This window comes from Geotrypetes seraphini, chromosome 9, assembly GCF_902459505.1.
Source record: "Geotrypetes seraphini chromosome 9, aGeoSer1.1, whole genome shotgun sequence".
Taxonomy (NCBI): domain Eukaryota; kingdom Metazoa; phylum Chordata; class Amphibia; order Gymnophiona; family Dermophiidae; genus Geotrypetes; species Geotrypetes seraphini.
The window spans coordinates 160,886,177-160,898,962 of NC_047092.1; the positions used below are offsets into that span (position 1 = coordinate 160,886,177).

General features: G+C 45.6%; 2 protein-coding genes across 2 annotated transcripts in view; one reads left to right on the top strand and one right to left on the bottom strand.

The window, feature by feature from the left end:
- SLC33A1 (solute carrier family 33 member 1) overlaps nucleotides 1–601 on the bottom strand; it is a 34,081-nt gene extending 33,480 nt beyond the window's left edge. The window contains exon 1 of the mRNA XM_033958615.1: nucleotides 267–601. The gene's annotated coding sequence lies outside the window, so the exon portion shown is untranslated. The remainder of the gene's footprint in view (nucleotides 1–266) is intronic.
- Nucleotides 602–672: 71 nt separating this feature from the next.
- GMPS (guanine monophosphate synthase) overlaps nucleotides 673–12,786 on the top strand; it is a 96,690-nt gene continuing 84,576 nt past the window's right edge. The window contains 1 exon segment of the mRNA XM_033958614.1: nucleotides 673–1,267. Coding sequence (XP_033814505.1) covers nucleotides 1,241–1,267 — 27 coding nt within the window. The 5' untranslated portion in view covers nucleotides 673–1,240.

Here is a 12,786-nt window from a genome sequence, read left to right on the forward strand (position 1 = left end):
CTTCAATAGGAAAAAGCTTCAGTTAACCGTGGTTTGAAAGTTTGTCTTTTATTTGCTGTTTATTTTTCTGCTCTAACCCCCCCCCCCCCTTACACTCATCCAAAAGAAGAAACTGACAATTATTTCCTTCCAAAATTTAATTTGCAAATATATTAAAGTGATTATGATTAAAAAAAGGTTTCATCATAACTGCAAAATAACTGAATTAAGCATTCATCTTATTTTCAGAACCAGCCGGTTCAAACAGAGAAGTTTCATAGACCTACATTCAAGCCGAGACAAGTCTTTCACTTGAAGTGAGAACGCAACCCAATGGAAACCATTAGCTCAGGACCTCTTTACACACGTCCGGACGTGGTGGTTAAACAGCTACCACCCTCGTCGCCCCTTTCACACGCGCTGCCACAGGACCTCCGCTCCCGCCTCCACCGTAAAAAGATATATTCAGAGCCCCTGCGGGAGCTTCCTCGTATCCATTCCCCACTCCAGCCTGCGCCACTCGGAAGTATCAAATTCCTCGTCAGCATTCCGCCGGCCCCCACTTCCTGACCGGTTCAGAGCAAGAGGTCCTCTGCTCTAGTAGTTCCCCCTGAAACTAGGCGCTAAGTGCAGTCCATGGTGTAACAGAGGCGAACAAGTTTCCGTAGAGAAAAGCACGGGGGGAACTAGGAACTAGGGAGCCCGGATTCCGGTGGGTTACTATTTAGAATGGAACGCGTGACACTCGGCGCATCTTCAGCCAATACATAGAAAGGGCAGTGACAAGATTCGAAGCCACGTATCGGCCATTTGTGATTAGGGTGAAAATTAAATAACAACAACAAAAACATTACAAGCCGAATTAAATATGTAAAATATATATCAAAAATATAATACATTAGGCGAAAATAAACTGTAACGTCCTAAGATGACGAGTTTAGCCGCATTTTTATTTTACCTCAAAATTATTTCCTCCATCCCAATTGGCTTACCCGACTTGTACGCCAGAAAGAAAGATGGTCGCTGTTGCGTCTAGCGCCCCCTTTCTCCCAGCCGCAGAAAGCAAGCTCCTTCCCACTGTCCACTGGCGTCCCCTCTCGGCGGCAGGAGGGAGAGGAGGCGGGGAGACGGCGAGGGCTGGGGGAGGTCACACGTTGCTGCCGGATTATCTCATCTCCGGCCGGCGCGAAAGACTCCCGTAGCCCCCCCTGCACGGCACTCTCCTTCCCGCCCGCCCGTCCCTGCGTGGCATCCGGCATTCATGGCTCTCTGCAACGGCGATTCCAAGGTCAGTGACGGCAAACGGGCCCCGGCGGGAGAGGGGAGGGCGTGGGGCGGCCGCGCCGAAGAGAGCCCCCGGAACAGGCCCTGACCGAGAGGCGGTTGGGTTCGGGGGATGGGGGGGGGGGGGGGGCGCTGGGTCTTGACGTGTGGGAGACCCCAGGCGGCGGTCCCTTTCACAGTTTGTCTCTTCTCCAGACCCCCCCTTCTCCCCCTTCTCCGTGTTAGCAAACGTCAGAGCCAGGGCAGCGGGGTGTGTGGTATTTATGACCAACGTATTTCCGCACCTTCCTTGCCTGCCATTTCGGCTCAGCCCCCTCCCCCCTCTTCCCCAACCCCCTCCCCGGGCTGGAAATAGATGCTAAATGCCGCTCCGTCCTGCGCCCCAGGTGTAAATACAGTTACCTTGGTGTGGGCGAGGGATTGAAGTTCTCCGAGAGGGGCTGTTCGGAAGTTCACTCAAACTTCTTCCGGGGAGGAGGCTCTGTCTCCCCTGAAACTGGGAAGTCTTGCAGTGTGGGGGGGGGGGGGGGTAATTTATGGGTTTGGGAACATCTTAATAGCACGTCTGGTACCACAGAATTTCTTATCTGTGTTCTAAGATGTGCCTAAATTTTCATTTCTAGTGTATTGTTGTTTGTCTTAATATAACGCGCCTAATCGTAACAATATAACGTGTCTAAACGTGCTGCCTATTATGCTAGCATTCGTATTCTGCTGATATCACATTTGTACACTTAAGTGATTGTTTTACAGAACTGCTAAATGTTTGTTTCTGATACTGTATTATGTCAAACTGAAGCCTAGTTTTTTAAGACTAACATCTCCCAAGTTTTACCTCATTGATTGTATTTATGCTTTTACCCTATTTGGTCATTTTATTATTGTTATGCAAGTTTTATGTCAAGCTGTAACTGCTGTACACCCCTTTGGGTGACTCTCTTTATTAAGGCAGTTAATAAATCCCAATGAATGTGAAACTGCTGCTCAGATTGATTAAATATAAAATTTAAATCCAAAGTAGAGCATGACATGGGGACACATTTCCCCCCGTCCCGCAGGAACTCAATTTCCCCGTCCTATCCCCGCAAGTTTTGTCGCTGTCCTTGCCCTATTCCTATAAACTCTGCTCTAACCTAGAACACTTATGATTTTAAAGTGTTTGAGGCTTGTGCAGATGAGGACAGAGCTTGCAGGGATGGGGACGGAACAGGAAAATGAGTTCCCGTAGGGATGGGGAAAACTTTGTCTCCATGTCATTCTCTAATCCAAAGTCTCTTTAATCGTTGGCATGATTTTTGGGAAGCATGCATCAGGAGCAGCAATGAGTATATTGATAAACCCCCAAATGACAGTATCTATGAATACCCTACTATTTTGCCCTTCAAGGGAATGCCTCATTTTTTTCCTGCGACATGTAAAAGGGTAGCACTATCACTATATCATTTACAGGAGTCGGTACTTTTTCATAAGTAAATTGATTGATTTCCATAGCTGGGTCAAAACTATGTAATATGTGCTTTTATAAATGTTTGAGGAGCTATGTTGTGTTATTATTAAGCTACAGCAGAGAAGTGTGACTTGCCTGACTGCTGGGAACTATTAGATCTGAAATGCTACTCAAACCATAGATATATCACTTAGGGCCCCTTTTATACAACTGCAGTAAATGCACCAAATCCCGTTCAATGACCATGCACTTTGATGCATTAACCGCAACAGCATTGCTACCACAACTTTGTAAAAGAGGCCCTTAGAGGGTAATTGTTAAATGATGTCTAATTTGATCAGTTTGGGTAAAAATACTGCAAGATCAGATAAATTAATCTTAAATTCACACAAATTCTCATTCTGATGAGAAATGTATTCCTGTACCACTGAGAAATATTTCTTAGCATTATATCTTAATATATATTAAGCTATGATTATTTTATTTTGTGTAATAGTTATTAAAAGAAATTGGGGAAACATTTGTTCTGTCTCTTATATGCTGAAATACCTTACATGATTTTCATGTGTGCAGTAATACATTATAGGGCACATTTATTAATATGTGAATGTTCTGCATTCCCCCCCCCCCCCCCCCCCCCGATTCGGATCCCAAATCCATGCACAAACTAGTTAATAGGCAATTAATAATTAATTACTGGTGTTAATTGATACTAATTAGTACTTACATGTGGATTTGCTTATGTGCTATTTTATAACACTACTAGTCTTTAAGCCCGTTACATTAATGGGTGCTAGAACATATGTGTGTGTGTCTGCCTTTATTTCTTTCTCTCTCTCTCCTTAGCCGCTTTCTTTCTTTCTGCCTTTCTTTTTCCTTGGCTGTCCATCACTACCCCCTGCCTGCTCCCCCTGTCCATTTTCCCTTCCTTTTACCTCCCCTGTGTCCACCACCACCCCTTCACTGCTCTCCTTATGCAGCAGCAGCCCTTCTTCCTTTGTTTTACCCCCCCTGTCCAGCAGCACCTCTTTCCTTCTCCCCCTGTCCAACATTAGTCCTCTGTTCCTTTTTCTTCACCCCCCTGCCCATCAGCATCTCTTTCCTTCTCCCCCTGTCCAGCAGTAGGCATCCCTTCCTTTTTTATCCCCCTCCTCCTTCTTATCCCTATGATACTCTTACCTTGCTCTGCCCCTGATCAGAGGTTCCTGACAGCCGCCCAGTTGCACCCATTGGAAAAGTTCCAACTGCTGCATCCCGCACCCCTCCTGACGCGGCTCCCGCTGTCCTTTCTGTCTGTCTCTGTCCCTGGCCCCCTTTGCCTGTCTGTCTTTCTGTGTATCTCCCTGCCCCTGTGTCTTTCTTCTTTGCTTTCTGTCTCCCTTCCTCCCTCTGTCTGTCTGTCCAAAGCAGCATTCCATCCCCCTCCATTTCCCTCCCCCCACACCAGTTCCCTGTGCACCTGCCCCTGTGTCTTTCTTATTTTCTTTGTGTTTCCCTTCCTCTCTCTGTCTGTCTGTCCAAAGCAGCATTCCCTCCCCCCCACCAGTTCCCTGTGCAGCAGCATTAGCGTTTCCTCTACCCCCCCTTTCCCTTCCCGCGGTCCGGACTACAAACATGGTGATTCCAGCAGCACTTGCATCAGTCTCCACACGCTGCTTCGGGTCCTTCTACTGCCCTGATTTACTCTGGCACGTCCCTGATGACATCATCAGAGACGCGGCAGAGCAAATCAGGGCAGTAGAAGGGCCCGAAGCAGCGTGTGAAGACTGATGCACACGCTGCTGGAATCGCCATTCGGGCCCGCGGGAAGAGAAGAGGGTGGGTGGCAAAGGAGGAACGGAGATCGGCGGAATCGCCATTCGGGCCCATGGGAAGAGAAGGGGGTGGGTGGCAAAGGAGGAACGGAGATCAGCGGAATCGCCATTCGGGCCCGCGGGAAGAGAAGGAGGTGGGTGGCAAAGGAGGAACGGAGATCGGAGGAATTGCCATTCGGGCCCGCGGGAAGAGAAGAGGGTGGGTGGCAAAGGAGGAACGGAGATCGGCGGCGGCATTAGGAACGGAGATCGTTGTCTGGCTGCGGTCTGGCTTGTGTAGAGCAGGGAGGCTGTGGTGACGTACAAAGCGAGCAGGTGGTGACGTAAAATGCGCACATGCGCACTCGTGTTTCCGCGACGGATCAGGGAACACAACTTTTGAGTGCGCATGCGCGGCCTAGCATTTTATTATATTAGATACGTCTACAGTTTCTTGCATGTACCTCAAAAAGGGGCATGAGAGGATCAGGAGTGTTTCCAGAAATTAGATGCAATGTTATAGAATACTTGGATGTATGAACTCAACTGTTATCTGTTGGGTGAAAGGATTTATATCAGATTTTGATGGGCATAAGTCTTTGTGCTTGAAGTTGGGTGTGTGAATTTGCACTAAAGGCCAGATTCTATAAACTGTGCTGGTATTGGCGGCTGCCTAAAAAACAGCCACTGATCGTGTATCAACCACACAATGGCGCTGTTTGTAGAATTGTGCCTACCTCAAACATAGGCACCAAAAATGTAGGCCAGGGTTTTGGAGTTCTACATTTCTGGTGCCTATGTTTGACATGAATCATGTCTATGGAGGCGCATTTAAGGTCGTTTCCGACATTGGTCACACCTACTTTAACTTTAGGCATTCTAAGGCACCTCCATAAACGTGATCTAGGCATCGGTTTTATACATTTTTGTTTTTAAACAATTTTAACATTGCTTTTAAATGGTTTTACCACTTAAGTTAGATGCTGGAAGGGCACCTACCGGTGTCTAACTTAAGGCACCGTTTATATAATATGGGCCTAATTGCTATTCTATAAATTTGCTTAATGCTAAGTGACCTTTTATAGAATCATCGCTTAGCATGAATTTTAACGGTGCCTAACTTTAGGCACAGATTCTAAAAATGGTACTGTTAGGAAGGTGCCGGTAAGGACTCTATCAGCATCTAAGTTGTTTGTTTAATTGGTTACTAACGGTGTGGTAATTGACTGCACTTTTAAAACCCAAATAAAACCAAATGAAAAAACAGGTGATGTAAAACATGGCACTGGAATCCACATCTGTGCAGACACCTAACGGTGCCGATTGTCAAGAGGTTATAGGTGGGGTTGACATTCGGCATCACGAAGTATGAGTCTACGTCGAAGGTAGGTACTGAAAATGTAGGCCTATCGTGGCCTACATTTCCAGAGCAAACCTTTGATGTAGGGTGCGTTTCTGAAAATGGCGTCATAATCTGAGTGACACTGGATTGGCGCCATTTTTCAGGCACCTGCCAAATAAGGCATCGCTTTTAGAATCCGGGCCTTATTGTGCAATAGATGTAAAAATTAATGCATGGTTTAAGTGCAAAGTGTGTGCGCTAACTGTAGGAGTGTTTCTATACAGTTATTAAACAGAATAAAGAGCTAGATGTACTAAAAATACCAACTGGATCACTGTTGGCCGATTCTCGAGCAGCAATCGATGCACTATCAAGTTTGTATGTGCAAATCATTTGCATGCAAATTCGACTGATCAATTGATCAGTGAACAATTGACACATGCGCAGAGCCCTAACAGCAGTGACAGGGGAAGCAGCCTCCTGTCACTGCTGTTAGAGCTGCTTTTTTTTTTTTAATGTTACAGATGTTGTGTGTATAACAATTTGCCCCCATTAAAAAAAAAAAAAAGCCCCCTTCCCCCGTGCCACCAACTCCCCCGAACCAATCCCCTCCCCTTCCCCAAAAATAGGCAGGAGGGATGCCCACTCCCTTCTACCACACAGAACACCCTTATGCCATGCCCCCCTCCCAGGCACTCCTGACCCCCCAACCCAAAATAAATGGCAGGAGGGATGCCCCCAGGATGCCCCCCACCCCGTGAACCTTCACTTCCAGGAAGCCCACTCTGAGACTCCGGCTTTGAGCCGCTAGTTCTAAATGACGGGCCTTCCCTTCCCCTCCCCGGTTCACCTGAGCTTAGGCATCCTCATAGACGCAGAATTGGAAAGAAAATAGTGTTACTAAATCAGATCCAATGTTTGTTTAGAGGAGAATAATACAATTACCGCAGAGGATATTTGCCAGAACAGACACCAAAAATTAAGATGAAAAAAGTGACCAGGAGAACTGTTAGATTTGATGTGGAATGTATGGTAAAGGTGAAATGTCAGTCAATGTAAATTTAGATACAGGGTAAAGCAGGAAAAACAAAACAGTAAAATTCTCGGTTTGTGTTTGGTAATATGTTCACCAATTCTTTTTAAATTTAATATTTTGTATTATGTTCAGAACAAGGTTTTCATTTTAAGGAGGATAGCAAAATTACTTAAGATCATTAAATGTGTATGATGTGCCCTTTTTGTCTTGGCTGCATTTTCTGTAAACATATTTAAAAAAAAGAAAAGATCATTAGTTGTATTTTAGCGTATAACACAAATGAGTTTGTTATAAAGTATCTAACATCCTTGTCTTTTCTGTTCAGTAATAAATATGTATTTGGCCTAGACTCTGTGCAGCTTATGTTCGCACTAGGAGGTAATCAAAGAATGAGTTTTAAATTAATCCTGAAATAACCAGTCCCACCTAGGGAGATAACTCTACTCTTGAATTATACGCATAGCAATGGAGTTTAATCGATTGTGGAATGAAATTTAGATGTTAGAAAGCTGTTCTGCATGAAATCTTGCAATAGTTTCATATCGTGAAAAGAACAGTGTGTGAAGCCAGACTCATTTAGAGCTCAATAAAACAGCATAAGGGTCTTTTTAGTAGCTTGGCATAATTGAACAAGCTTTATAAGTTTGCTTTGTTAAAATTTTAGGTAGTTTTATTATTAAAAAATGCAATTAATTTTAGTGCTTATGAGACCAAGAGGCTGATAAAAGCCATCTCTATGTGCAGGTGCTACCCAGGTTACCTTCACAGTTTTGCCAGCATATGTAGTTAATTGTCACACTTCTGTTGGAGAGGTCATTTGTTCTGAAGTGTGCCACTTTGTGGCACAGAGAAGCTGATGCTTGATCAGATTTTTCCAGTTCAATAGGTGAGACATTCAAGACAAGTGGGCTGTATCCCAGTGGCCACTTGCCATATGCAGAAGGAATCCACCCCGGATTTTTTCTGTGACTCTCCTGTACTTCACTGGGAGCTAAAGCACCACCATCAGTTTTTCCCTTCTGTATGTGTATCTGAAGGAGTGTTTCTGATCTGCTCTCCCTTTTTATTTCGATGTTTACAGCCCTTTTTGGGATTTCTTTGTGCTTGGAGTCTTTTTCTTCAGCTCTGCCTGCTTAGAGAAGACGCTAACAGGCCGATCCCTTGTGGTACTTGTTGGCTAGCCTGCATTAGTTTCTGTGGAGCTTGGGCCGTCCCTGCCTTTCTCTTATCCTCTGTTAAGCAGGAGTTTGAGCGCAGGCTGTTAGGCATCCTTTGGAGGCTCAGCAGTCTCACAGGGCACCAGCTGCATTTTTCCCTCCACCTGTCCAAGTAACGCAAGGGACATGGATGCCTCGCAGCCCAGAAAACACAGGTTTAATTAATCTGATGGTGACTACACGCTACATGGTCAGGATGCCATCTCAAATTTCTGACTTTTTTGTGCCCTGCAGTTCTCCTACGCTTCAGACTTGTCTCTCCATGGCTTTGCCTTCCTTAGCATGTCCTATTAGCAGAGCCTGCTCTTTGTGGTACTCATGTTGGGGATCAACTGTTGACCCCTTGTTTTCTGGGGATGCCTTTCCCATGACTGAGGACCTGCACTAGCATGCCTGATCTGCAGGTCCTTCTCTGGTTTTCCACCCTGGGGATGATCCCTTTGGGCCAGTGTATGCTCCTCTACAGCTACTCTTGCGAGGCTTCCTTTTCTGGGGCAGTTTTTATTTGGCTAAGGCCTGGATGACCTCATGAATTCTGTGTTAGACTGTCATCCTAAGACCCTGCCTGTCAGCAGATCCCACTGTTCTGAAGATTCGGGATGCTATCATTTTCTAGGCGTTCCCGCCCTTATTCCAGTTCCATGTCTTGGAGCTTTTCCTAGGGTTACAGGCAGAGATTCTTGGGCTCTTAGTGTAACCAGCCCCCCGCCTCCCATGCAGCTCACGCTGCCAAACAGATGCACTAACACCGGGCTGAGGGAGGCCTCTCTGCATATAGGAGGCAGACTCACAGCATTCTTGCAGGCCTGGATGCTCATCACATCTGACCAGAGGGTCCTGGCCATCATTCAGGCAGGCTACAAGCTGGCCTTTTCTTGGTCATTGACAGATAGATGTCTGCACTCTCCTGTGGGGCATTCAACAGAGCAGTCACAGTGCACGCCACTGTATGATGATTGTTGGATAATCAGGCCATGGAACCGGTGCCGCCTGAGGACTAGGGCAGATACTCCATATTCTTTGTTGTATCAAAGAAAGGCTCTGATGATTGGAGACTGTTCATGGACCTTATGCATGTGAATGCAGTGCTCAAGGTCCAGCACTTTTGCATGGAGATAGTGTGGGCTGTTGTAGCCCCGGGACAGTTCCTTGCCTCTCTGGTTCTCACAGGGGCTTACTTGCATATTCCCATTTCTCAGGCGCACTAGAATTTCTCTGGTTTCATGTTCTGGTAAATCTTTACTAGTTTTCAACTCTGCCTTTTGTCCTGGCGATGGCACCTCATACCTTCACCAAGTGATGGTTGTGACAGCTCTCTTGAGGAAGATGGGGTTGCAGGTACACCCCTACTTGGCCAATTGACTGCTCTGTGCCCCCTCATTGGCTGAGGGTTGGCACCCAGTGGATCAAGTGGTCCAAGTCCTGGAAGGCCTGGACTGGTTAGTGTATTGCTCCAAAAAAAATAAAAAACACTTTCACCCCGTTGCAGCAGTAGCTGTGCTCTCAGGTTTATTGTCTTCTGGACAAAGCTATTCCGTATGCTTGAGACCATCTCCAGGTCCCGGGGTCCATGGCATTCTCCACTGATGTGTTCCCTTCGACGAGGGCACTTGTGTTTCCTCTGCAGCTCACATTGTTCTCCCTCTGGGTTCTGATGGTGGAAGTGTTACAGACAGCTCTTCCTTGGACTCTGGAGGCCCAGGCCAGCATGAATTGGTGGCTCCTTCCGCAGTCCCTCTCCAAGGGCATCCACTATGGATTGTATCTTAGGTAATTGAGACGGCAGATGCCTGTCTCTGCGGCTGGGGAGCCCTGTCATCACATTCAAGGGCATTGGACGTCCTCTCAACAGAAATGGCCATCAACTGATTGGCAGGCCATTTGCTTGGCTCTGGTGAAATTGCAGTCAACGCTGGAGGACCAAGCGATCCGAGTCTTCTCTGACAATGCAACAGCGGTGGCATATGTCAGTCGCCAGGAAGGAACCAAGAGTGCTTCTCTGGCTCAGAAAGCCTGCCTGATATTTCTCTTGGCGGAGTGTCATCTCCTGGCCCTTTCGGCAGCACATGTGGCAGGAGTTGACAGTGTTGGAGCAGTCTTCCTCAGCTAATAGACCTTGGATGCAGGCAGCGTTTCAGGCCATTGTGCTGCGCTGGGGTTGGCCTCGCATCAACCTCATGGCCTCAGTGAAGAACTCAAAAGCTGACTGATTCTTCAGTTGAAGATCAGAGCTCAGAAGCGAGGGCTTAGATGCTCTAGTACAGCTGTGGGAGGGGGTACAGACCACAAGGAGTCCAACTGTATGTTTTTCCTCCCTGGCCCATGATTGGTCGGATTCTCTGCCAGATTGCAACATTAGGAAAGAGTCATTCTGTTTCAACTCTCTATTTTGTTATTTTTAATTTGCTATTCTTCATGCTGTTTCCTATTTTCTTCATTTGGATCCACTTTTTATTTTTTCAAAGATGTTCTTTGGCTTTAATAGCCTCTCTCACCATATAATTTAACCATGCTGGAATCCCGGTTTTGGCCTTCCATCCATCTTTTCTAAAGCATAGAATAGTGTTTCTCAACCTATGGTACGCGCACCCTAGGGGATACGCAGGCTACCTATTGGGGGTACGTGGGCTGGCTGCTGCCTGGGATCTCTCCCTGCCTCTCCCATCCACTGAAACCAAAGCCGTGTCCAATTTCTCTCTACCAATCGACACCCGACACATTCCCCCCCCCCATCTGCAAACCACCGTCACAGGGACGGGCCAGGTGCATGCAGCGAATGCACAAGCAGCTGACCCACAGGCCTTCTCACCACCCCTCCCCCCCCACCCTGACATCAATTCTGACATCGGAGAAGAAGTTCCGGGCCAGTCAATTGCTGCATGGCTGGCTCGGAACTTCCTCTCCTACGGGGAAAAATTTGTTTGTGTCATTCTCTACCACAAATTTAAAGGGGGAGCGAGTACCCAAAATCAGAAGGAGTTTTGTTTTAAAGAAGAAAAGAAGGAATCAAAAGGCCTTAACACAATACAGCTAGATCTAATTCTATCCGTTCAACTTTAATCCTTAATAATCTTCTATAAGTCTATGCAGATATTCAACTGATCTGGTTCATAAAATATATATTTCAAGCCTCCCAGTTTAATAAAGCATTTACATGGGTAAGATAACCTAAAGAATGCTCCAAGACTCAAGACTTCTTGTCTATGAGAAAGAAACACCTTCCTACACTCTTGTGTTTTATTTTAGTTACATCTGTGTATATCCACACCCTATGTCCATAGAAAGGAGTCTTTTAAATTAAGAAAATAGATTCTCATCAAATTATTTAGATCCTGTTCAAAAACTAAGGAAATTATTAAAGTACATCTCTGAGTAGATTCTGAAACAGAGTCCTCCAGTATTGCTGAAAGATTATTTAAATCCAACTTCTGATGTTCTGAAGAATGTTCTGAAGTTATGGTTTATGTTTATTTAAGATTTGATATACCGCTCCTGCATTTTACAATGTATCAATCTCTCCTTGATCCATTTTCTTTGACACATTCAAATAATACACCTTATTCAAAGGGAGAATAATTTCAGGGGAAAAATATAACACTTCCACTAAGCATTTTTTTGAACATATCAATAGGTGAGACCCTCAGTTCCATAGGAAAATTCAAAATTCTAAGATTTAACCTTCTATTATAATTCTCCATCTGTTCTATCTTCCTGTGTGTTTGGGTCTGATCTTTTATCATCATGGTTCTAAAGTCTTGGAGAGCCTGAACTTCAGAATGTACTTGTATCTTACTAGAGGATTCTTGTTTTACCTCTTCCATTGTTTTAGTTAAAGTATCCACCTTTAGGATAAAAAGGTTACCTCCGTAGACGACTTTTTAACTGTTGAGGTTAATTCCTTCAGTGCCTTCCAAATAGACTCTAAGGTAACCGTCATGGGGGAGCCCGGTGTTCCTTCTCCAGCTCCCATGCTATCCGATTCTCGACTTCCAAAAAGCTGTTCCTCGTCCTCACTTGTAATCGCAGTTGATTGCTTACCAATTGACTGCTGTTCCTGCATTCGAACAGCTAAGGAAGCTGGACATGATGGCGTGTCAGCTCTGGGGGAAAAAGCCTGGCCACTCCTTCTGGCTGAGTCAACGCAGAGTGAACCCCCAGTGAGAAACTTTTCAATTCTCTGTTGCTTCGCTGAGTCTTCCCGGGCCGATGAGGAACATGCCTGAACCACTCCTTTCCCCTTGGTGTGCAGCATAACAAAGCAAAGAAAGAAAAATCAGTAGGAAAAAAGCAGAGCAAACACCCCGAGTTGAGAAGCTCACCAGGTACGTGCTGCCATATTGGGGGAACCCCCCTCCCCCTACAAACTTTACCTTCTTAGTGTATACTGATTAGATATTTAATTAACCAGTACGAAGGTACCAGTATTTGAAAACGTCCATTGTTTTGTTGCCTTCTCTAATTTCATTTAGCATTTCACTGCCTGATAACTCAGCCTAGCCAGATGGATGGTAGTATATCCTCATTCCTCACTGTTAGTCTCACCCCTTCCTTCATGAAATTTCTGTCCATATGAATTTCACATTGCAGGATTTTTGACTCTATACCAGGGATCTGATAAAATCAAATCAATCTGATAAGAGAGTAGTAGTGTACAGTATTTTAAGGATGGTATAGAGCAGGGGCCTCAA